We start from the raw sequence: 23,691 nt of genomic DNA, 5'->3' as shown, positions 1-23,691 counted from the left end.
GGCTGGATTTATCAAGTGCAATGCAAAAGCCTGCCCTTGGTGAGATCAACTTTTACACCCCAGGCAATTGCGCTTTCCCACAGTCGGGGGCCAATAATCAACACTCTGTTCCCTACACAGTCTGCTTTTGTGGGACCCAGGCCACTGAGAAAAATGCAAAGAAGCCTCGCGTGTGTGTCTTCCCACGCGGAGGCATCAGCGATCACATTTCAAGTCTTCAGGCTGAGCACAGCCAGCCGCGTGCGGCGGTACAGCGCGCCCCAGTACCAGGCAGAGGGTCATGGAGAAGCGGCCGGGCCCTTGTCGGAGGGGAAGCTCTGGCTCAGAGAGCTGAGGTGGGGGAGGCTGGAGGGAAGGAGCCGGGGCAGCTGAGAACAAAACCCCCTTATCTCGCCCTGATCGTCCTTTGTCAGCCTTGTCCAAAGGGGCCATGGTGGCGGGGAGACCCAGGGCACCCCCAAGCTGGGTTTCATCACAGCCTCCCCACACTGCCATAGAACTCAAGTAAATACATAAATAAATTCAGTTCTCAAAATAGACAAGCTGCCCAGGGCTCACCTCTGGTTTCACAGTCCTGGAAGGAAGTGGCTCCCAGCTGTTTGGTGGGGAGGCCCCCCCCACAGGAGAAGCAGGAAGTACGGCCGGCTTCCGGCTGGAACGTGCCCAGGGCACAGAGCTGGCAGGGAGCGAAGCCGTCGGAGGAGTACTCACCGGGCTGGCACAGACCTAGGGGGAGCAATGGCTGCAGGTGAGCGAGGCTGCCCGGGCAGACCCTGCCCCTGCTCTCTGCGGGTGAGGCCGGCCGTGGGTCAGGCCCCAGCTCCCGCCTCAGTGACAGACACACACAACCCCGGCCCACCGCCCAGCCTGGGTCAGGTGGCAAGTGGGCGCCTGACGTTTACCCAGCACAGTGCAAAGATGGAAACCGTGGGGCCAACTGCTTCCCACGGATAGGAGAGGCGTGAGTGTCTCAGGCCCCGGCCTACACGCAGCCCCACGTCTCTGCTGAGAGCTCTCTGTTCTGGACTCTCTTTGGTGATCCGACAACAGACTGCATCGTGGCGATGTGAAGAGTGGCCTGGAGAGGCCCCGCCTTGCCAAGTCCCCTCACTAAGTCACACTGCTGTCCAGGCATCCCCCAAGTGGTCCTCTAAACCCAGCCAGTCCAGGCCATGCCCACAGAGTGGCCCATAGCATTTACTTTAAGCAGCAAATTTTGTTTTTAAAGGTTAGCACAAGAAGCACAGCTGTAAACTGCATGTTTTTTTTTTCTTTTTTTTTTTTCTTTTTTTTTTTTTTTTGACGGGCAGAGTGGACAGTGAGAGAGAGACAGAGAGAAAGGTCTTCCTTTGCCGTTGGTTCACCCTCCAATGGCCGCCGCTGCAGCCGGCGCACCGCGCTGATCCGATGGCAGGAGCCAGGAGCCAGGTGCTTTTCCTGGTCTCCCATGGGGTGCAGGGCCCAAGCACCTGGGCCATCCTCCACTGCACTCCCTGGCCATAGCAGAGAGCTGGCCTGGAAGAGGGGCAACCGGGACAGAATCCGGCGCCCCGACCGGGACTAGAACCCGGTGTGCCGGCGGCGCCAGGCGGAGGATTAGCCTAGTGAGCCGCGGCGCCGGCCTACTGCATGTTTCTAACAGCACACGCTCCTCAGGGACTGGCTTACCTCTGGCAAGATGCTATAAAAATCTGCTTGGACTCCCAACCGTCTCTCCCCTGCTAATTTTAATGGCCTTCCTTTCACCCGTAAGCCGTGGACACAACAGCATTGGAGAGCGCAATCTCAAGGCAAGAGTCTGGTGGGACTCACTCTGGCCCCTCTGCTCCTTGGCTGTGTGACCTTGAATGAGTCACTTTAGCCTCACAACGCTGATGTAATGATACAGGCAACCTCATGAATAATTCATGTAATATACTTAGTAGAGTGCCCAGCACTCATGAGGTTAGCTATTGTCACTAATGTTCTTTTTGCTATAAATATATAAGAAGGTCATATACGAGGATGAGCAAGCCACATGCGCAAGGTGAGGAAGTGGTCTTGGAGCCAGAAGCAGTCCGGCCATGGAGTGGGAAGGAAAGGTGGGGCCAGGAGTCATGGGGAGGGGTCACTGGGAGGTGGACAGGAGCCAGCGCCCTCCACTGTGTCCACCAGGTACGGATGGCCGCTCAGATCACACCCCCGGTGTGGAGAGAGCCAGCCCCTCTTAGCAAAAGGAACACACTGAATCAGAAAATAACCAGGAGGCTTGCCCGCAGAACCTACCAGAGCCTGGCTTCAAAGTTAACATTTCCTAAGACATGATTCAAACCTCTTCACATGGGAGGTCCCGGTTTTAATAAAATATCCAGATGGATTTATTAGTTTGAAATGAAAGAGCTATGAATTTTAGACCAAATCTGGGAGGAAAAAAAAAAAAGTCCAACGTAACTTCCTCCATTTAGCACTTCTGGGCAGTCCCCACAGACGGGGAGGTCCTGCGAGTCCCAGACGCACACGGCAGCATGGTCTCTGTTCCCCCAGTGTCCTCTGTCCTCTGTCTGCCTGGTGTGTGTCAGGCACTGACCCCAGCACCAGCGAGCCAGCAACGAGCCCACCACGGCTGCTTCCTGCCCAAGCAGTGGCAGCGGAGACAGGAGCAGCAAGCACAGGGCTTCCTCACCTCCGCATTCAGACACGTTCCACGCTTCTGGGCTCTTCAGGGCCTCAGGATTATCTGGTCTTGGGCACGGTTCACAGGTGATTTGTCCCTCCTCGTTTTGGAAGGTTCCGTTTGGACACAAAACGCAGCGTTCTTGGGCTCCGTCGTAATACGTCCCAGCCCTGCAACTGACTGGCCAAAGGGGGAGACAGCCTGGTCAGTGCAGGGGCATAGGCCAAGGAAAGACTACATGACCTGACCACACAACCTCGCATGCAAACCACCGCAATACAGAATGTGCACCCCTCTTGGTACCCTGCCCACCCTCTCTCCCGTGACCACTGGCGACCCTGTTAGAGGTGTTTATGTCTCTCCCAAGGCCATGCAAGGATCACAGGGGTCCTAATATTTTTATAGCACAAGCAATTGATGATTGACAGATATTAAAAAATCCATATCGCTCTACTTCAAAGGGCCGTCAGAAGATTGTAAAGGTAAAAATCATTCAGTGGGCATAAATCCAGTGCTGAAAGAACAGTGAGGAGGGTGCTGTTGATTTTGGCTCATGGCATCCTGGAAGGTTTCCTAGAGGAGGCCACTATTGTGTTGGGCTTTGAAGGATGAATAGGATCTTCCTAGTTGGAAAAGGGGGAAGTTGTAAAGATTAATGCTTGACATACAGGAGAAAGGGAAGAAAGAAAGGTTCAAGATGGATTGGAAAATTCATTAAAAAAAAAAAAGCTGTGGGGTTGACACTGTAGCGTAACAGGTAAAGCAGCCGCCTACAGTGCTGGCATCCCATATGAGCGCTGGTTCAAGTCTCGGCCGCTCCACTTCCAATCCAGCTCCCTGCTATGGCCTGGGAAAGCAGTAGAAGATGGCCCTAGTCCTTGGGCCCCTGCACCTGTGTGGGAGAACCAGAAGAAGCTTCTGGCTCCTGGCTTCGGATTGGTGTAGCCAGCTATTGCGGCTATCTGGGGAGTGAACTAGTGGATGGAAGACCTCTCTCTCTCTCTCTCTCTCTCTGCCTCTATATAACTCTTTCAAATAAATAAATAAATCTTTAAAAAAAAGCTATGCTTCCAGACATTGCTTGGAAGATGATGATTATTATGTATTGACTTTTTTGAAATGCAGAGAGAAAAACAGAGACAGAGAGAGAGAGAGAGAAAGAGAGAGAGAGAGAGAGAGAGAGAGAGAGATGCAGACAGAAAGAGACATCTCCCATCTGCTGGTTCACTTCCTACAAGCCCACAGCCCCAGCTGAATCCAAGAGCCAGGGCCTCAACCACGTCTTCCACGTGAGTGGCAGACACTCAGCTCCTGAGCCGTCCGCGCTGCCTCCAGGTGTGCAGTGGCAGGAAGCGGGAGTCAGAAGCAGAGCGAGACTCAAGCCCAGGCACCCCTGGGTTAGACCTGGGCAGCTAAGCAGCCAGGGCCAAGCGCCTGCTCTAGGAAACATTCCTGAATGCCTGGCATTTGGATTTCATTCTGCACACGGAAGGAGCCGCTCAAAGGAGGGAAATCAGACCAGAGACTGTGTGCTGAAAAGCTCATCCTTGTGGGGGCGGGGAGGGGGGGAGATCTGGATAATCTTATAAAACAGGCCACTTGGGATTTTTAACTAAACTAATATGACCCAGAATCAACCCTGGCAAATGTTTCCTGGAAGAACAAAACAATCAGGAAATTCATCAACTGGGCTCTGCTTGAGTTTTTGGTGTCATTAGCTAAATGTGGATTTATGCTTTATTTTAGGATATGAAAGTGAAGGAAACGTATCCAATTTGGCTCCCTATTATAAAGTTCAAACTTCACCATCATAGCCGTCAAGCCAGCCTTTCTAACGGCTACCACGTGTTGCAGCCTTCCACAGCTACACAGCTGCGCAAAGCCACACGCATGACCTCATTTCCTCCTCAGCATGACCCTGAGCGGCCAGGTGCTAGCCTGAAGCCCATGTCACAGAAACAGACTTCGGCAGGTTAATGCATCTGGCCAAGGTCCCTCGGCCAGCTTGTGAAATACCCCTACAGGAAGACCCAGAGCTTCGGCTTTCAGGGGAACACGGTTACTTAACAAACGTGCTCTGCACGTTGCCAGGGATTCTCTACGGGGTTAGCAGGGCTCGCACAAACACACTCTGTGTTCTGCAGAACCTGCCAAGAAGTAGGGGGAAGCACACCCAAGAATGGCTGCTCTCAGTCTCCCGGAGGTTTTTCAGAGGGACCTCGACTGTCATATGACCCCACAGATGCGAGGTGTAGATGCATTCTAAGGGTTAAACGCAGCAGTGTGCTCTGTCGCCAGCAACGAAAATGTCTTTTCATTAATCACACCATAATCGTAAAACAAACCAAAATATGCCATATTGCAAATATTACTTCTACAGTTAAATGTAGACAACCCATAAAGCCTACCCTAATATCTGAATCTTTATGTCTTTTAAAACTGTTTAGATTTTCTTTTATAATTTTCATGTATCATTTTAATATGATTTGATGACTCATGTTAAATTTAAAAATGAAAAAGCCAACCACATTCTGGCACTCGTGGCAGACGAGATTTTAATGAGCATGATGTATGAATCTGCAGCAGACAGAGTCTGGAATTCTAGACGTACGCCCCAAACGCAGTCCTCCTGGATAACGGCTCCCACTGTCACTCTGTTCCAGCCCAGCTTCCAGGAGGGGCTGGGCTGCACTACGTTCTCCAAGGCCTGAGGCGCACCTGGCTGCTCCAGGGACTGCTACCGTCAGTGAATAAGACAGCAGCTCTGGCTGGCACCGCGGCTCACTAGGCTAATCTTCCGCCTTGCAGCGCCGGCACACCGGGTTCTAGTCCCGGTTGGGGCACCGGGTTCTGTCCCGGTTGCCCCTCTTCCAGGCCAGCTCTCTGCTGTGGCCCGGGAGTGCAGTGGAGGATGGCCCAAGTGCTTGGGCCCTGCACCCCATGGGAGACCAGGAGAAGCACCTGGCTCCTGCCTTCGGATAGGCACGGTGCACCGGCCGCAGCGTGCCAGCCACGGTGGCCATTGGAGGGTGAACCAACGGCTGCCCTGTCAATGTGGCATTCTGAGAGGCCTCCTGGTCTCCCACACCTGTTGAGATGTCTTAGCTGATCAAAGGGCTGAGAAACGGCCTTGGGGCCGCCCCACGGCAAGAGGGCACCCCTTCTTTCTCTGCACAGGGAAAGGCTGGCTTCACAAGAACCATCTGTTGTCAATCACCTTTCCATTTCCCTTCCTGAGTGAAGACCTACAGAAGCAAGTGCCCGCAGCACCTTCCAGGGGGATGTGTCTCTTTCACAAGAGGCGAAAAACGAGCCAAGCCCTGAAACGCGGCTCCTGAATCGGAACACAGCTCTTTGCTAGTGTGCGAGGCCCGAGGCCCCCACCTGCAGAGGCCCCCTCACCCATCAGCTTGCTTCTCCCTTCCTGAGCTGCCAGCTTGTCTCGATGCCCCAGACAAAGGGCTGATTGCCCCGGGAGCACTGCACTACCCCAGCACAGCTTTTGTGTGTCTTCAGTGACCATTAAAATCCCATCCGCAAATCCTGCACAGCTGTTTGCAGAACAAAACACAGAGACAGCTTTTCTGATGCAAAAGGGCCGAGCAGCAGGGCCGAGGATTAATGGCTCGCTCTCTTTCCAGCACCCTGGCTTCTGAGTATTTCAGGCTATGGACAAACACTGCGGTCTCTCTGTGGCTACAGTGGTGAACCTAATAAAAGGGGTGGCTCTCCAGCGAGCGAGTGTCTGACTGCTGTCCCCAGAACCGCCTGACTTCTGAAGGAGAGCCACAGACCCAGCCGCATCCCAGGGCGCCCTGGGGCCAGGCTTTGTCCCTGCTCAGAGGCAGTGCTGGGGCCTCTGGATCCTGGGCAGAACTCCCTTTAAATGAGTGCCCCCCTTAAATTAGAGCAGAGGACCATGCCTGCAGGGGCTGAGAGATTATCCTTTTCATTGTCTAAGCACTCTGATTTGTTATTTCCAAACATCCTTATGGTTGGGGCAGGGAAATGAGCCCAGCTTGATGCCTTCCTTGCTGGGTCCCTAAATGCACACCCACGTGGTCTCTCCACACCCAGTTAACCAGAGCTGAAATTTCACTTCCTTTGAGTGCTTTTTTGGCCGTCCACCTAGATATTGCCAGAAAGAGGCCTTTCGCCCTCTCGGCTCTTCAGCCTGTTGACTCTGCTGGGGTTTCTTGTGTTGTCCCTGAGAAGAGCCACTCATTCACTCAACTGAGCACGTGCTGAGCACTGTTCTGGGTGCTGGAGATACACAGACATGGCCCTGCCCTGATGGTGCACAATCCTTACAGAGCTGAGCATGGACAACACACGAGCAAAAACATCAATGCATGCGTGTAGCAGGACACCATGTGTTGGTAGATTGAAGCAACGTGCACAGAGCGCAGGCATGGGGAGGGACAGAAGCTGAGTCTGCGTTGTGCCCTTTTAGAAGCGTGCCCACCAAAGGCCTCTCTGAGCAGAGGTCAGAATGAAACTAGAGAGATGGCCTGACAATGGGATGGCCTGAGAGCCAAAAGGTCAGGGACCTACTGGAGCGGGCATAGTGATGGAGATGAGTCTTAAAAAGCCAGCAAAGGCCAGATCACACAAGTGCTTGCAGGCTCTGGTACGGAAATCAGACTTCACTGGGCGGGGATCTGGGGGTGCTGAATGACCCACTGGGTGTCTGTAACTATCTCTTGGCTGGGCTGCTGTGTGGAGAACAGGCTGCAGGTGGGCAAGGGTCAGGAGAGCAGCTCACAGCCGATTGCCACAGATGCACAAGACAGGAAGGTGGCTGGCAACAGAGAAATGGTGAGGGAGAAGGGAAAACTAGCTGGTTTCAGGATCCCACGTGGAGGCTGAACTGACAGGATTTGCTGGTGGACCGGATGAAGAACATGCCAGAAAGACAGAGAGCAAGACGACTCCCAGGTTTTCAGCTGGAGCAGTGGGTGATGAGGGGCGCCATTTACTGAGGTCAGAGAGAAACAGGTGGATTTGGGAGGGAAAGAGTAGGCTGTTTAAGGGACAGGCATTTGGCTTGGAGGTTAGGTCTCTGCTTGGGACACCAGCACCTCATACTGGTGCCCAGCTCCTCTGCTTCTTATCTATCTCCCTGCTAATGCGCATTTCTGGGAGGCAACAGGTTCAAGTAGTTGGATCTGTTACTCATGTGGGAGACCCAGATGGAGTTCCTAGCTCCTGGCTTCTCCCTGACCCAACCCTTGCTATTGTGGGCATTTCGGGAGTGAACCAGTGGATGGAAGATCTGTCTCTGTCTCTCTGGCTCTCAACTGAAGTGAAAACAAATATAGTAAATATTTTCTTAAAAAAAAAAAGAAACAAAAAGCACTTTCTTTGGAAACACTAAATATGAGATGCTTGCTGGCCATCTATGGGTTGCACTGAGAAAGTATCAGCTAAGCTGGTGGGCTCTGAGGTGGCAACCACATGTCAGGAGTTTACAAGATGATCTACTGGTATGGGAAAAACACGGTCAGACACGTGTTTCTTAATTTTTACCAAATCCGTAAGAAACAAATGTCACTGGTTTAGTAAGCAGTACAAGGCTGGCCTCTTAGTCAGTCCAAGTCTCCAAGACACAGACATGAGGATACCAGATCTCCAAGAAAACAAAGGTGTAACATTCCATACGTCTGGGCTTGTGCAGATACTGATGATTTGCTTTTTGCAACACACTGAGAGGAACTACAGTTTAGCTGTACCTGATTAAATAGACTTTCTGATTAAACTATCCAGTTTCAACTAAATCAAACACAACAAATAGCAGATTTGGATGATTCTACAAAGCACAGCTGGACTGATGTTTATACAATGAAGCATGTACATGAGCCCAAGAGGGAAGCACCAGGGCTCACACTTCTCCAAGCACGAGCTCCTTGTCCAACCACATCAAGAGACACGAACCATAATGATTCAATTAGACCTGACAGGAGTTCACCCCGAGCTCCAGCAGGGAACAAGAAGAAAAATAGATTTACAAGCACTGCTGTTAACAATGAGCCCTGCCAAATTGTACCTAGGATGCTAAGCCAGTTGTTTAAAATTTTTGTGTATTTGAACTCCATTCCATTTTTCTGTCTTTTTAAAAATGCTATTTTAAAGATTTTGTTTAATTGATTTGAAAAGCAGAGAGACAGAGAGATAAACAGAGATCTCCTATCACTGGTGCACTCCCCATATGCCCACATTGGCTAGAGCTGAACCAGGCTGAAGCCAGGAATCGTGAATTCAGTTCTGGGTCTCCCCCGTAGGTGGCAGGAACTTGCACCATCACTCGCCTACCAGGATCCGCATTAGCAGGAAATTGGAAACTGGAATCAGTTGTGGAGCTGGGACCTGAACCCAGGCATCCCTAGAGGCATCTAACAGCTCCACCACACATCTACCCCTGTTCTGTCCTTTATGATGGGTATATTAGTCAACGGTACAAGCATATAATCTATAAATAAGTGAATAATCATAAATTCAAGTACATTTGCATAATTCCCAGCAGAAGTAGAGGTGGAGAGGGCAGCAGTGGAAGTGCCCAGCGTCTGGTAGCATTAAAGCTGTGGCCCTGGATGAGTGTGTGGAGACAGAGGAGGGGAACTGAGCCCTGGGATAGCTGGTGTTCAGAGGTCAGAAAGGCAGAGTAGACAGAGAAGCAGAAGTGGGGGCTCCCGGGGAGGGGTGACCGACAGCATCAGAGAGGAGTGATGTGGCACTTGGATGTCATCAGAAATCTTAGAAAAAAGCTTCGGTGGAGAAGGTGGGAACAGAAACCAGACTGGGGGAGAGGGACAGGAGGTAAGGGATTCTCTTTCCACAGGAGGCCAAAGAAATAAGGCGGAGTCTGGAGAGACGCCTGGAGCCAGCAGCCCTGGGTTTGGGTTCAGAGCTGGGGGACGGGTTTTTGAGCCGTTTGAAAGGTGCTGGTGGAGCCAGGGCTGGAGGGACAGCAGCAGGGGCAGCATCCCCGAGACAGGGAGAGGCGCGAGCAGCGCTGCTGGCACGTCAGCATGGGCTGGAAAACACACGTAGGAAGGGGGTCTGGGCTTGGGTGCCCTCCAACACCTCTGCCTGGAAATCCTGTTGCAACCCAAACCTAACTAGCCCGAGGGCACTGCTTCTCTGGCTCCTGGCACGACTCTTCTTTATAAACAGAATCCCCACTCCCCTAGCTGCCAGCCTCCAAACCAGAGCCATGCCGACTTCCCGGCCGGTCGGTGTTGTTTCTCCCCTCCTCTTCAAGCTCACGCACTGGTGTCCTTTAGAGCCCCGCTGCCTCCCGTTTGGATCACTGCAGGAACCTTGCAGCCATCTCCCTCGCTTTCCGTCCTGCCCTGCTCGGCTCTTCACATCCTGCCATCAGCCTCATCTCCTCCAGCATTTCTCCCAAGGCTTCACTCCTGCCTCCTCACACCTCTCCTGCTTCTCTGATTCCCTATTCGCTCCTCAGTCTCCTTTTCCGTATCTCAATTTTCATCTTCTCTCATTCTCTCCCAAGAGTCCACTTTCTTCCTGCTTCTCATATAACTCTCTTCTGATTATTTCTTCCCCAGTGATCACATTCATCTAACCATTCAGCCAAACCACTCGCTTTTTCTCAGTCCCTCTTGCATATGAAACAGGGCTTGGGGGAGATGAGAGACATATGGGAGGCGAGAGCCCGATCAGAGGCCAAGTCAGACACCCTTGGGTTCAGCCCAACTCTGCCCAATCTATGCTTGCACCCGATGCTGCTCACTGTCACCCTAAAAGTTTCTCTAACCCAGTGCTTCTCCACTCCAGCTAGAACCTCCATGTTCTCCCTTTGTTTTTTTGTTTGTTTGTTTAAGATTTATTTTATTTATTTGAAAGAGTTACACAGAGAGAGGTAGAGACAGACAGAGAGGTCTTCTATCTGCTGGTTCACTTCCCAGTTGGCTGCAATGGCCAGAGCTGTGCCAATTCGAAACCAGGAGCTTCTTGCAGGTCTCGCACATGGGTGCAGGGGCCCAAGGACTTGGGCCATCTTCTGCTGCTTTCCCAGGCCATAGCAGAGAGCGGGATTGGAAGACAAGCAGCCAGGACTAGAACTGGTGCCCATATGGGATGCCGGCACTTCGGGCCAGGGCTTTAATCCACTGCACCTCAGTGCCGCCCCCTCCCTATCTTCGTATGCGACACATTCAAAAGCCCCCAAGTTAGTCTCTCTGCCTCTTGTCCTGCACCCTCTGATACAGCCAGCTAGGGCTTCCCAGAACACACCTGCCTGTGTATTCTGGGACGCTTCCTGATTAAACCCTCTAAGGGCGCCATGCTACCTGGAGAATATGTTCATCAGGAACAGATTCCAGGTCCCCATGACTTGGTCGCGTCTTCTGACGAGTCTGGCTGCCTACCATGCCCTGCGTGGCTCTGCAGGTGTCCTAATATACTGCTGACATGAGTCATCCCCTGTGCATCCCTTGCTTTTCCTTATATCCCAAAGCTGGGCCTCTGCCTGAACACCCCTCTCACTGATTCATCGTCTGTACATCCGTCAAACTCAGCTTAGGGGGCAGGCTTCTGGCCTAGTGGTTAAAATGCTGGTTGGGATGCCCGCATCCATGTTGGAGGGCCTGGCTCCCGATCCCAACTTCCCGCTGATGTGTGCCCTGGGAGACAGCGGTGATGCTGCCGTGATGAGTCCCTGCCACTCACATGGGACCAAATTCTTGGCTTCTGACTTTGGCCTGGCTCAGCCCTGGCCATAGGGGCATTTAGGGAGCAGAACTAGCAAATGGGAGTGCCAGCAGTCTCTCAAATACAATAAACGAACTTTTTAAAGTAACTCAGCTTAAGTATTCTCTTTAGGGAAGGCTGCTCTTGTTCTTGCCTGGGAGGGCTGAGGGTGAGTTGAAGGGTGGTGTCTTATTTACCCAGGATGCCTCAGTGCCTGCCGCAGAGTGGGCCCCAGGAGTTTCCCGGATGAGTCCAGTCTGAGTATGATAGTCACAGGGCAAGGCTGTGCCCAGGAGAGGTGAGAGGATCAAACTGAGAGGGTAAGGAACAGAGGCTCTTGAACGAGACCTGGATTTGAATGTCACCTCTACCACTCACTTGCTGGGTAACCCTGGGAAAAACGCTCTCACCTCCCTATGCCTCAGTCTCTTTGTCTATAAAAAGGGCACAGTGTAATATAGAATCGTGGTGAGGCCAAGTGAGACATTCTTGTACAGTAATGAGAACAGTGCTCCGAACACATTGTAAGTGTTCCAAAAGTGTCCATTTTTCTAAGTTAAACTTTTTTAATTAAGAGAATTCCTATATAATCCATGTGACAAATACTTGCCTAATATTGATCTATATTGCTAACATAGACATTATATTTTATTCAGTTTAAACAGAACATTTCTGCCTGATCAGTTCCAAATAATTTCTTAATCATGAAAGAATTAAGAAGAGAAAGCCCAGTTCTTTTCTGCCCCAGGTCCTTGGCACCTGCTGACCCCCCTGTGCCTGCCCACCCACCCACCCACCCACCTCAGAGCTGCGCAGGCTGGCTGCTTCTCCTCACTCAGGGCTAACTCAAATGTCACTTGCCCTGACGGCCCTCCCTGGCCACCTTGTGGAGAGCAGCCCTCCCTACCCCATCCTGCCCCCAATGTTCTGTTTTATTATCTTCCTAGCAATTAACTTCTGAAAGTGCCTTTTCTTTTTTTATTTCCAGCTCCCTCTGTTACACGTGAAATTCTTAAGAACAGGTCCCTTGCTCATTATGTTCGTACTGCCTCATCCCCAGCACATAGAAGGGACAGAGTGGTACCCCAATAAATACTGGATGAGTTAACTTTTTTGATTGCTGTGCAGGCACGCCACTGCTGTTAAAAACTGAATTAAACGTTCCTGTTCACCTAGGAACCCAGGCACCGACATACTTCCGAGTCTGTCTGGATTGTATCTTTTCAAAAATCTCAGTAAGTTCCAAGCACGACCAAATGCAAAATCACTTATGTTATCATGTCTATTTCTTAAATGAGTTATCCTCTCACTGGTATTATAAAAGTACAACAGCTAGAAATTCATGTCATATTTAATTTTTCCTTAAACATGAAGGACATTAGTAAGTACTACTCAAGCAATCTGTTTCTTGGAGAATATAACTGCCTTTTTTTTTTTTTTTGCCATCTTGCTGAAATTCATCACAGATGGTACAACTTGCATAGCAGATTGTCCCCAAATGCCAAGTTAATGAGACTTTACTATGTAAAGATGACAATAAGAAAGAACAAAGTCAATTGGCCAGAAGCAATTACTTGGTTTGGTGTAACTTGGGACTTTAAAATCTACTTTTTAAAAGTGATATTGGAGGGAAGGGCGTTGTGACACCTGCATCCCGTGTCAGAGTGCAGGTGCACGTCCCGGCTGCTCTGCCTCTGATCCACCTCCCTGCTCATGCGCCTGAGAAGCAGCAGACGACGGTTCATGCGCTTCAAGACCCACGTGGGAGACCTGGAGGGAGCTCCCGGCTCCTGGTGCCAGCCTGCCCGCACCAGCATTTGCAGCCAACTGGGGAATGAATCAGCAGATGGAAGATCTTTCTCTGACGCTCTTTCTCTGTCACCCTGCCTTTCAAATGAATTAATAAGAAAATATGCTGCAAAAGAAGAAATCAGTTATGTTTTTAAAATAAGTAAATAAAAATGACATTGGAAAGCCAGACAGCTCTACAGACAGACAGACAGACAGGGAACGGGGTTGTCCTCAGCAGAAGGCATTCACGTACCTGCAGGCATCAGACTGCAGGCTCAGTCTGATAATAATCAGAGAAAAACAAGTTTAAATGACTTAATTATTTCTTGCTCATCATATTTGCAAAATTAAAAGGATGAGTGATAAATAATCCATGGTAAGAAAGTTGTGGGGCAACAAACACATGTTTATTTTCAAAATGTTGGCAGTTGGGGCTGGCGCTGTGGTGCAGTGGGTTAATACCCTGGCCTGAAGTGCTGGCATCCCATACGGGTGCTGGTTCTAGTCCAGGCTGCTCCTCTTCTGATCCAGCTCTCTGGTATGGCCTGGGAAAGCAGTAGAAGATGGCCCAAGTGCTTGGGCTCCTGCACCCACGTGGGAAACCCGGAAGAAGCTCCTGGCTCCTGGCTTTGGATTGGCACAGCTCCAGCTGTTGTAGCCATCTAGGGAGTGAACCAGTGGATGGATTACCTCTCTGTCTATCTCTACCTCTCTCTGTAACTCTGTCTTAAAATAAATAAAATAAATCTTTTAAAAAAATGTTAGCGGGAGTGGACATTGGTATGGGGCTTTGGTAGGAAATGTGGCAATACCCATTGAAGTTTTAAATATGCAAATCCTCTGACCTGACAATCATACCTCTTTTTTTTTTTTTTTTAATTTAGAGCCCTTATTCTCCTTTCTTTAAATATTTGTTTTATTTATTTGAAAGGCAGAGTGACAGAGAGAGAGGGAGAGAGAAAAAAAGAGATTTTCCATCCACTGGTTGACTCCCCAAATGGTTACAACGGCAACAGCCTGGAACTCCATCCAGGTCTCCCACATGGATGGTAGGGCCGCAAATAGGTGGGCCATCTTGGGGCCAGTGCTGTGGCTCACTTGGTTAATACTCTGCCTGAGGTGCCGGCATCCCATGTGGGCGCCGGGTTCTAGTCCGGTTGCTCCTCTTCCAGCTGTGGCCCAGGAAGGCAGTGGAGGATGGCCCAGGTGCTTGGGCCTCTGTACCTGCATGGGAGACCAGGAAGAAGCACCTGGCTCCTGGCTTTGGATCGGCGGCTGTAGCGGCCATCTGGGGAGTGAACCAACAGAAGGAAGACCTGTCTCTCTCTTTCACTGTCTGTAACTCTACTTGTCAAATAAAAAATAATAATAATAATAAGTGGGCCTCAGAAATACTGGCCATCTGCACAAAGCAGACTACTCACTACAGCACCGTTTGTGATGGAAAACTGAGAATAACTCCAATGTCTACCAGTAGGCATAATAAATACTGGTGTCTTACATCAAATACAGACCAGGAACTTTTCACAGAAATGAGGTGGCTCTTCTGTTAGCAGGGCTGTGCTGTGCTCTAGAGTTAAAGGCAACACACAGTTAGGCAGATTGTATTGATATGTATGCTGTTTGTTTATTTATCCTCATCTACTTGAAAGTCAGAGTGAAAGCCAGAGTGAGAATCTTCCTTCTGCTGGTTCACTACCCAAATGTTCACAAGAACTGGGGCTGAGCCAGGCCTAATGCAGGAGCCCAGAACTCCAACTAGGTCTCCCACATGAGTGGCAGGGGTGCAAGCACCTGATCCATCATCCAGGTTTCCCAAGATGCATTAGCAGGAAGCTGAGGAGCCTGGACCCAAACCCACACCCTGGTATGGGATGTGGGTGTCCCAAGCAGCGGCTTAACCTGCTGTACCACAATACCAGCCTCCAATATATATTTTTACAATCAATACATTTATTCACATGTAAACCTATAGTCTGTTTTCAACCCAGTAGCCAAAGTTATTCTCTCCAAATGTTGAGTCAGAACTGTTAGTCGTCTGCTCACATAAGCTCTCTTTCTCACTCAGGTTCAAAGTCAGGGTCCTCACTGATTTCCAGTCCCCTGCATCCCCTGGGCCCCTGCAGCTGCTCCGAACCATTGTGCCCCGCCCCCCCGCCGCCACCGCCTCACCTTCCTCCCGACAGCTGCCTCTCATACTTGCCCTTCCCTTGGCCTGCACGCCTGTTCCCCGTATGAGCTCCAAGGCTTGCCTCCCCGAGGCCTTCGTCTCTGCCCAAATGACACTTTCCACAGAGCCCCTGACCAGAGACGACGCTCTGGGGGCATGTGCTCCTCCTCGGCCCACTCCTGGCCATGGCACCTTTCATTCCACTTGCCTGCTGACCTGCTCTGCGTACCACGCCCACTCTTCTACCTGGTCTGCTCCCTCCTTTGTGGGCTAGTTGTCTGTCTCCTTCCTCTAGAATTTTAAACTTCCAGGGGCCGAGGGTTTTACATGTTTTATTGCTGCATCCCCAGAACATAGAATGATACCTGGCATGCAGAACAGCTCAATAAATACTTATTCCATGAATAAAATTCCATTTTTATATGTACAGAAAAAGATGTGGGAAAATGCTGTGCACACTATAAAGGCAGTGACTGCAGGGAAGTGGGATTGGGGAGCTGTGAGGAGAACATCCCCTGGACTGGATGCATTTCTGACCTCTGAAACATGCACCATTTTTAAAATTAAAAACTAAACTAAAAATATTTGAGGGCCAGCGCTGTGGCGCAGTGGGTTAAAGTCCTGGCCTGAAGTGCTGGCATCCCATATGGGCACCAGTTCTAGTCCCGGCTGCTCCTCTTCCGATCCAGCTCTCTGCTATGGCCTGGAAAAGCAGTAGAAGACGGCCCAAGTCCTTGGGGGCCTGCACCCATGTGGGAGACCCTGAAGAAGCTCCTGGCTTCGAATTGGCACAGCTCCAGCCATTATGGCCATCTGGGGAGTGAGCCAGCGAATGGAAGATCTCTCCCTTGCTCTCTCTCTCTCTCCCCTTCTCTCTGTGTGTAACTCTGACTTTCAAATAAATACTAAAGCAATCTTTTTAAAAAAATATTTGAAGGTGGTATAGGTTAAGCCGCCACTTGGGATGCCCACAGCCCATATTAAAGTGCCTGGCATCAAGTCCCACTACCACTGCCCATCCAGCTTACTAATTTGCGCCCTGGGAAGCAGCAGGTGATGGCTCAAGTACTTGGGCCTCTACCACCACACAGGAGACCTGGATTGAATTCCAGGCTCCTGGCTTCAGCCTGGCCAGCCCTGGCTGTTGCAAACATGTGGAAAATAAACAATTAGAAGATTCTCTCTCTCTCTCTTTATTATTCTGCCTTTTTTAAAAATTAATTAATTTGAAAGTCAGTTAGAAATAAATTTGTGACAAGGGATTCAAAGTTCAATAGGTTATTTTGCTTGCTTGTTTTAAAACAAGGCCTGTTCTTCATATAATTAAATGTTAGTTTGTACCTGGCCCATTTCTAGCTTCTGTACCTCTGCTTGCTTGATAATGGCCAAGGCCGCTAGACTGTGGTTTCTCCTGTCCACTCCCAGCTGCAGACACAGGATAGCACAGGTGGCATCAAGGTTACAAAAAAACCTGGCTAATTAGCTAACTGCTTCTCGCTTCTGTATGCCTGCTTTCTGCTCACACAAAGCTCTCATACATAATCAAATGTCTGATAAAAAGTAGATTCTGCCTTTAAAAAGCCCCCACCACTGCAACTCGGGGCTGTCTTCTCCGGATTTGCTCTGTGAGAGGGCAGTCGCCAGCTGGCTAATAAAGACTCCTAATTTGACTTCAGAAGTCTTGCTGTGTTTTAATCTGTGTGTCCCACAACAAACTGATCTTTCATCCATTGTTTTTCTCCCCAAATAGCTGCAATGGCCAGGGATGGGCCAGACAGAAGCCAGGAGCCTGGAACTCCAGCTGGGTCTCCCACATGGATTGCAGGGGTCCAAGCACTTGGGCCATCTTCTGCCACCTTTCCAGGCACATTAGCAGGGAGCTGGATTGGAAGGGGAGTAGCCAGGCTCAAACTGACACTGATATAGGATGCTGGTGTCACAAGCAGTGGCTTAACCCACTGCTCCACAATGCTGGCCCCTGCTCTGCCTTTTAAATAAATTAAATAAACTTTAAAAATTTAAATTGAACTTAATTAAATTAATGAATTTAATTTTTGGATTATATTAAAGCTGAATTATTTAAATTAAACACAATGGTTCCATCTCTTTTTCTAGGTCACTCAATACTGGGGGGGGGCACTCCTTTCTGCAGACATGAAAAATAATTTGCATAAAGAACTATCTAGACTTGTCTCCACTGTATGCGCCATTTGAAATCCAGAGAACACCAGTCAGCCTGGTCTTTATGAAGTTCTAACACCATCAAATAACCCAAAAATGTAAGACACACGCGCGCGCGCACACACACACACACTCTTGCTCAGGCTCATGTCATGTACCCACTGGGTAAAAACCCTTTCTCAGCCACACTCCCAACCTTTCCTTACGTTGTCCCCTCCCTCCAGCCGAGGGAAGGAACGCCACCGGTAGTTCCCTGCATGCTGTCCCCTCCTTGCTCTCAGGCAAGGTGGGCCTGATGTGGTCCCATGGAGGCCTCAAAGTTCATCCAGGGTTACAGGGAGCTCTAGAGACAAGACACGCTGCTTCTCCTGAACCAAATTTAACCTAATTTAGCATGGCAAGCATCGCAGGGACACAGTCACCCACCAGGACACCTACACAAGCCTTCTGTAGGGTCAGCACTCCGAATCCTGCCTGCCCTGCCGGCTTCTGCACCTGCCCAGCTAAGGGGCGGCAAGAGCCAGCGCTCACCATCGCTTTGGTCGGGGATGGGAGCTCTTCTAAGTGTTCACGGGAACATGCTAAACAGCTGGATTGTTCTTCTGTTTTCTTCTTTCTTTTAAAGAGCATCAGCTGGAACAAAAGTCCAGCCTATCTGGGAACTGCCCCTTGTGTGTGGACAGCTGCACTCAATTTTCAGTAAATCTTGGCAATGCACCAGATTTGAGCTTTCTGGCTATTGCTGAGAATTCTCCAGAACAAGTGGCCCTGAGTTCTGCTTTACTCGTTCAGCAGTGCTGATTTACTGCTCCTTAGCTAAGCTTCATTTCTCAAGTCTTGTGACTCCACTGACACCTCAGAAAGGACAGCAACTCGCCCCCGAGGGGTCCCGGTACTGGAATTCATCCTACTTGGGACCAGAATTCAGGCTTTGGAATTGGACAGTCAGGGAGATGTTGAGCAAGAGAACAAAGGCTCTGAGCTTCAGTTTGTTCATCTGGTAAGTGGAGGTAACCTGGTGAGTTCACTGTTTGGGTTTAATGAGAAAATGCAGAATGAGGGCTTAGTGTTGTGCTTGTGACAATGCAAATTTGATAAACTACCATAATTACTGTAAAATGACCCCCCCCTCCATTTTCCTCATCTAGGACTTTCCAGGCAGTGTGTCCTACAATTGCCCAGAATTATCTCTTATGACAAGCAAATCTCAAAACTGACCGCCCTGGGACTTCTTACCTGATTTATCAGAGGAATAGAGTTAATACTGCTCAAGTGCCGAGTCTCTAATTCTTACACACACACAGGGACCAAGAACATGCCATGGAACAGACGCTAGGAGGCGCCGCGGGCTGAAGCTCTGGCAGCTGACGGCCCCCTAGTGTGGCCTCTACACAAAACTCTGGGCCGATGGGAGTTTACTTAGTGCTACCATCGGTCATTGAGGCAACAACAGGAGCTGCACAATGGGGTGTGCAGAAGGCCCCAGTCCTCCCCCGCGGGGGAACACCGAGCCGGGAGGACCACCAGCCTTCAGGTGCTAAAAGGGCAACCCTCCCTTCCCCTCAGGCTGCTTCCTGCTTTCTGTCCCTTGGGTCCCTGGCCACTGCAAGCCAGGCACAGTGCCAGGTGTGGGCAAAGAGAGGTGAGTGAGACTGGAGGCCGCCCCCCCGGGCAGTTCCCGGTCCAGAAGGCAGGACAGATGCCAGCAAGACCGTGAGCAGATAAGGGACGGCGTCCCCGGTGTCCTCTGCCCAGACCGCTGCTGGCTGCCTGTGGTGTTCACGGAGCTCAAGGCAGTTCTGTAGCAGGAAAGTCTTGGGCTACTCACCACACTGGCTTTCCACATGGCTCTGGCCCACTCCACAGGGCTCCGCCCGGTGTTCTGACGTTCGGGGTGACTTTTTAGCCACGTTGAAGTCCAGGCCCGAGAGCTGGAGGTGGAACTGCTCCCCGTGGGCAGCCTTCCTGAGCGTGCGCACGGCTTTCCTCAGCCGCTTCTCTGCTCGCTTTACGAGGCAGTTCAGGTCACAGGAAGCTACGGAAACAAGGGCAGGGGGCCGGGAGGTGTCAGGCTGTGAGGACGTCTGGACCCACCAACACCCCGAGTTCCCTGTGGACTTGTGGGGGGGGGGTACCCCAGAGGGGCCACCTGGCAGGCTGGGCAGCATTTGATTCTAATGGGAATTTGTTGACCAAAATGGTAACTTCAAGATTTTAGGAAGCAGAGAAAATCACCAGGTTCCGAACCAATTGGGTTTAGTTTGAGGGTGAACAAGCAAAACAAAACAAAACAGGAGATACTTCAGTGTTTGCGTGATTCTTCCCCCAAGAATGACGGAAAGAGAAAGGCCAGGAGACAGACAGGAGCAAGCGGTGAGCCCCTGGCACCGCCCACTGTTTGCACACCAACCTGTCGCCTCCCGCAGGCTAGTTTCAAGCTCAAACTCAACAGTGACCAACATTTCCTGAGGGGCGCTGGGTGGGCCAGGGGCTGCCGGGACGCGCTGGCCGGAGCTGCATGTAAGGTTTGCGTAGCGGAAGCTCTCTGTTACCGAGCTGCGCTTCTCTGTATGAAGAAACACAACGGTCGGAAGCCAAGTCCCGGCCAAGCACTCAGCTGCACATTCGCTGGAGCTCAGTAAACATTCCATGAACACGACTCCCACGGGACTCAACGGTCCACTCCACACGCCAAGACGTTGCAAGCCCTCAGCCCGGAGCACGATGACATCTTCACTGTGAAGAGCCAGTATTGCCTCCTTCATAACTTCATGGTTTAGCTCTTAATTCTCTTGGTGGGCCAGTGCTGGATGCTTCCGTCTGATCAGCGACAGACGTGGAAGACCAGCCTGGGGTAGGGTGGGGGGTGTCGTGCAGGCTGTGATGTGGGTGTGCTCTGTGCTCACTGCTTTCTGAAAGCCAGGCTGTGAGGGATGGAGCAGGGGCCCCAGGGGAAAGAGGAAACTCATTCCTGCTCTCGGGCAAACTGACCTTGGAGTGACTCCAGCCCGAAAGAAATGCTGGAAAGAACATCAACACTGATCTCTCACTTTTAAATAACTGGGAGCAGTGAATGGCACAAAGAAGGATACAGTGTCCTGGAGGCATCCAGGAGGCGAGCGGACTGTGACACACGTGTGACACATCTCCGTTCCTGAACTTGGCTGTCTCCCCTCTCTTCCAGTGGATTCAACCAGTGACTGTGAACCCCAAACAAAGACAAGGCCCACATATCACCCACACAATCTGTCTCAACTAGAAAACCTTACTTTATTGAACTAAAGTACCAGGCCATTTCAAACAGTTCATGGAATTAAAACATAAAAAATAATACTTCGAAACCCAGGTATCATTCTTTCGTAATACTCATTTTCCATGCACTTAAAAAAAAAAAACCCTCATATTATCTGTATCACATTCTTCTCTAACATTTCAAGGATGTCCACAGCCACAGGTCATCGGTGACCAAAGGAAAGAGGCAAACCAATTTCTCTATTTTCCCCAAAAGATCAATCTTGCCTTTTCAAAAGGCTAACTTCTCGTAAACTAAGCAGATTCTCATTTTGAAAATTTTCCCTTTCAATCACCCCACATCTATTTTTAAAAGACTATTTATTTTGAAATGAATTCTGATCTATAGAAGACTTGCTAAGAGAATGTAGAGTCTCCTGCACCTTCACACCATTTCCCCCAAGGTTAACGTCATGGGCTACCATCGTGCAGCTGTCAAAGCCAAGAAATCAGCCTGAGAAAACCCCACTAAGGAAACCACAGGTCGCATCTACTTGTAACTCATGCTTCTCCCACCCCTGACTGAGAAGTGTAAATGCTCACTGTGGAGAATTTGGAAAACACAGAAAACAGAATCATTCACCCTCCTCTCACCCAGATGCAATCACTAGTAATGACATGGTGAGCCTCCTTTTTTCTCCCCTGTGCCATACTTTGACTCACATAATTTGGATTATACTGGAACGCAATATGTTATTTTCCCCCTTTCCACCTCAGCGTTATAACAAGAACATTTTCCCATGTCATTAAACATTCTTTGACAATATGCAAGAAGTTCATGAAAAATGGAGTTCAAAGATAAGTTTGTTTTGGTGCAAAAAAAACCCCTCTGACATCTGTGCATATGAACAGACTTCAACACATTCATGGCAGATGCATATTATGAAAAACTGCACAGATTTAAAAATGTTTTGTACCAAAACAAACATCTCTTATTTACTATTATTACTAATTACTATTTGTATTTATTTGGGGGCAGAAAGAGAGAGAGAGCTCTCATTTGCTGATTTACTCCCCAAATGTCCCCAACAGTCAAGGCTGGGTCAGGCCAACGCCAGGAGCCCTGACTCAACTGAGGTCTCCCCTGGGGTGACAGGAACCCAATTTCTTGAGTCATCACCACCGTGTCCCAAGGTCTGCGTTAGCAGGAAGCTGGAATCAGGAGCCGGAGGCAGGTAATAAGCTCAGGTACTCAGATGTAGGATGCAGGAATCTCAACCACTGGGCTAAACACCCACCTCACAATAAACTCAATTTCATTTCATGGACTCACTGAAGTACCCTCATATAGTTAATAGCTGCATAGTATTTCTATAAATGGAGGCACCAAAGTTGACCCTGGTTAGTTACTTAAAAGAAGCAGTTCCTACATTCGAGTCCCTACTCTATTCTCCATCCCAGCTTCCTGCTAATGCACACTCTGGGAGGCAGCACAGGATAACTCAAATACGTGGGTCCCTGCCGCCCACATGGGAGACCGAAACTGAGCTCCTGGCTCCTGGCTTCAGCCTGAGCCAGCCCTAGCTCTTCTGGGCATTTGGGGAGTGAACAAGCAGATGGAAGATCTCTCTCTAACTCTCTGTATGTGTGTCTCTCTCTGTCTCCCTGCCTTTCAAATACATCTTTTAAAAATGCAATCAAAAGCAACTAGGTATAAGCTTTAGGTTCATTTGTTTGTATGACTTTTTTAAAGATAGAATCAAGAAAGAAGTCCAATAGAGGAATCCTGATCTCTTTTTTTTAATCTTCACAAGTGTCCTATGAAGTAATAGTGGAAATGTGAGCTGGGAAAGAAAGAGGAGGGGTGGATTCTGCTTGTTTCACTAGGCCAGTTCTACTTGGATGGCATTTGTTCTGCTGAAGCCAATGGAATCCCTGCTTCCCAAAACCAGACCCAGCAGGAAAGCTGGCTATGACATCTTTGTTCGTCAAAATTATCCTTTCTCGGCCAAACCTCTTTTCTTTTTTTGCTTATATTTCAAGCAAAGTCTAAGATCTAGAAAATGTAATCCAATGTGGTCACAAATGCTAATTCATTGTGAGCCCTCATTGACTCCTGTGAATCCACAGGCTTGCCCAGAGCTCCATGACCTGCACCTGCCTCCCACAGGCGGCCCTGCCATTCAGCCGCTGGCTATCCAGGGGTGCTAGGCTAGGCTCTGCTCCCCAGGGACGACAGGCCCTAGCGGCTCTGAGCAGTCCCACCCCGCCTGCCACACTCCTGCGGCAGCTGGACCACACACGGCCCTCCCACGGAGCTCCGGCTCTGCTCTGGGGCCCTCTCCCACCATGCAGGCCAGCTCGCTGACTCCATACCTGGTAGCGCAGGTCGCGGACCCCCGGCAAACAGCTCAGCCTTTGTCAAACTACACTTGCCTTCATTTAGCTTAAACGTTACACTTGTCCTGATGGTGGCGACATCTTCAGAAAGAAACAAGCGAGAGAGGTTACCTTCAGAGGCACCCGGTGGGTGACAGCGAGCTACCCCCGGCTGGGTCCCACACCACATGCTACACACCCTGAGCCCTCTCTCCGCCTGAGACCAAGAAAGTTTCGGATCATGGAGCGCCCATTACTCTGGACACCAGCCGCTTCCTCAGCATCACACTCAAGCCCTCGTGTTGGTGCATAACAAAGAGAGGGCCCCCAAACAGCCCCAACAGGAAGATGAAAGGTGGCGTGCTTTGTGTGCCTTCTTAAGGGAGAAGGCCAGGTAACTCCACAGTCCAGATTTGGGTAGCAGTGTTGAGGGAAACCGTGGAGGCTGGCACAGACCCTCCTGGGAGGACAGGGCAGAGGGAGCTGCCACTCCAGACCAACGTGGTGCCCACTAAGCATGGCTGGGGCTGCCAGGGTGTGGGAGCAGCCAGGGTCCCACTGCGAGCGCCTG

General features: G+C 50.2%; 1 protein-coding gene across 3 annotated transcripts in view; it reads right to left on the bottom strand.

Annotated features, from left to right (window-relative positions):
* The window catches only part of SCUBE2 (signal peptide, CUB domain and EGF like domain containing 2), a 72,413-nt gene that overhangs the window by 10,978 nt on the left and 37,744 nt on the right, over positions 1-23,691 (bottom strand). The window contains exons 14-18 of one of the 3 annotated variants that reach the window (XM_051824145.2): positions 23,118-23,222; positions 19,921-20,076; positions 19,339-19,545; positions 2,663-2,833; positions 559-726 (exon numbers count right to left, since the gene is read on the bottom strand). In XM_051824145.2, the coding sequence (XP_051680105.1) occupies positions 559-726; positions 2,663-2,833; positions 19,339-19,545; positions 19,921-20,076; positions 23,118-23,222 (807 nt within the window). The remainder of the gene's footprint in view (positions 1-558; positions 727-2,662; positions 2,834-19,338; positions 19,546-19,920; positions 20,077-23,117; positions 23,223-23,691) is intronic. The other 2 variants (XM_051824147.2, XM_051824154.2) reach the window with 2 other exon arrangements.

Source organism: Oryctolagus cuniculus, chromosome 1 (assembly GCF_964237555.1).
Source record: "Oryctolagus cuniculus chromosome 1, mOryCun1.1, whole genome shotgun sequence".
In the NCBI taxonomy this organism is placed as follows: Eukaryota; Metazoa; Chordata; class Mammalia; order Lagomorpha; family Leporidae; genus Oryctolagus; species Oryctolagus cuniculus.
Note: the sequence above shows the minus strand (reverse complement) of the source record. Positions and strands in the feature narration are given on the sequence as shown.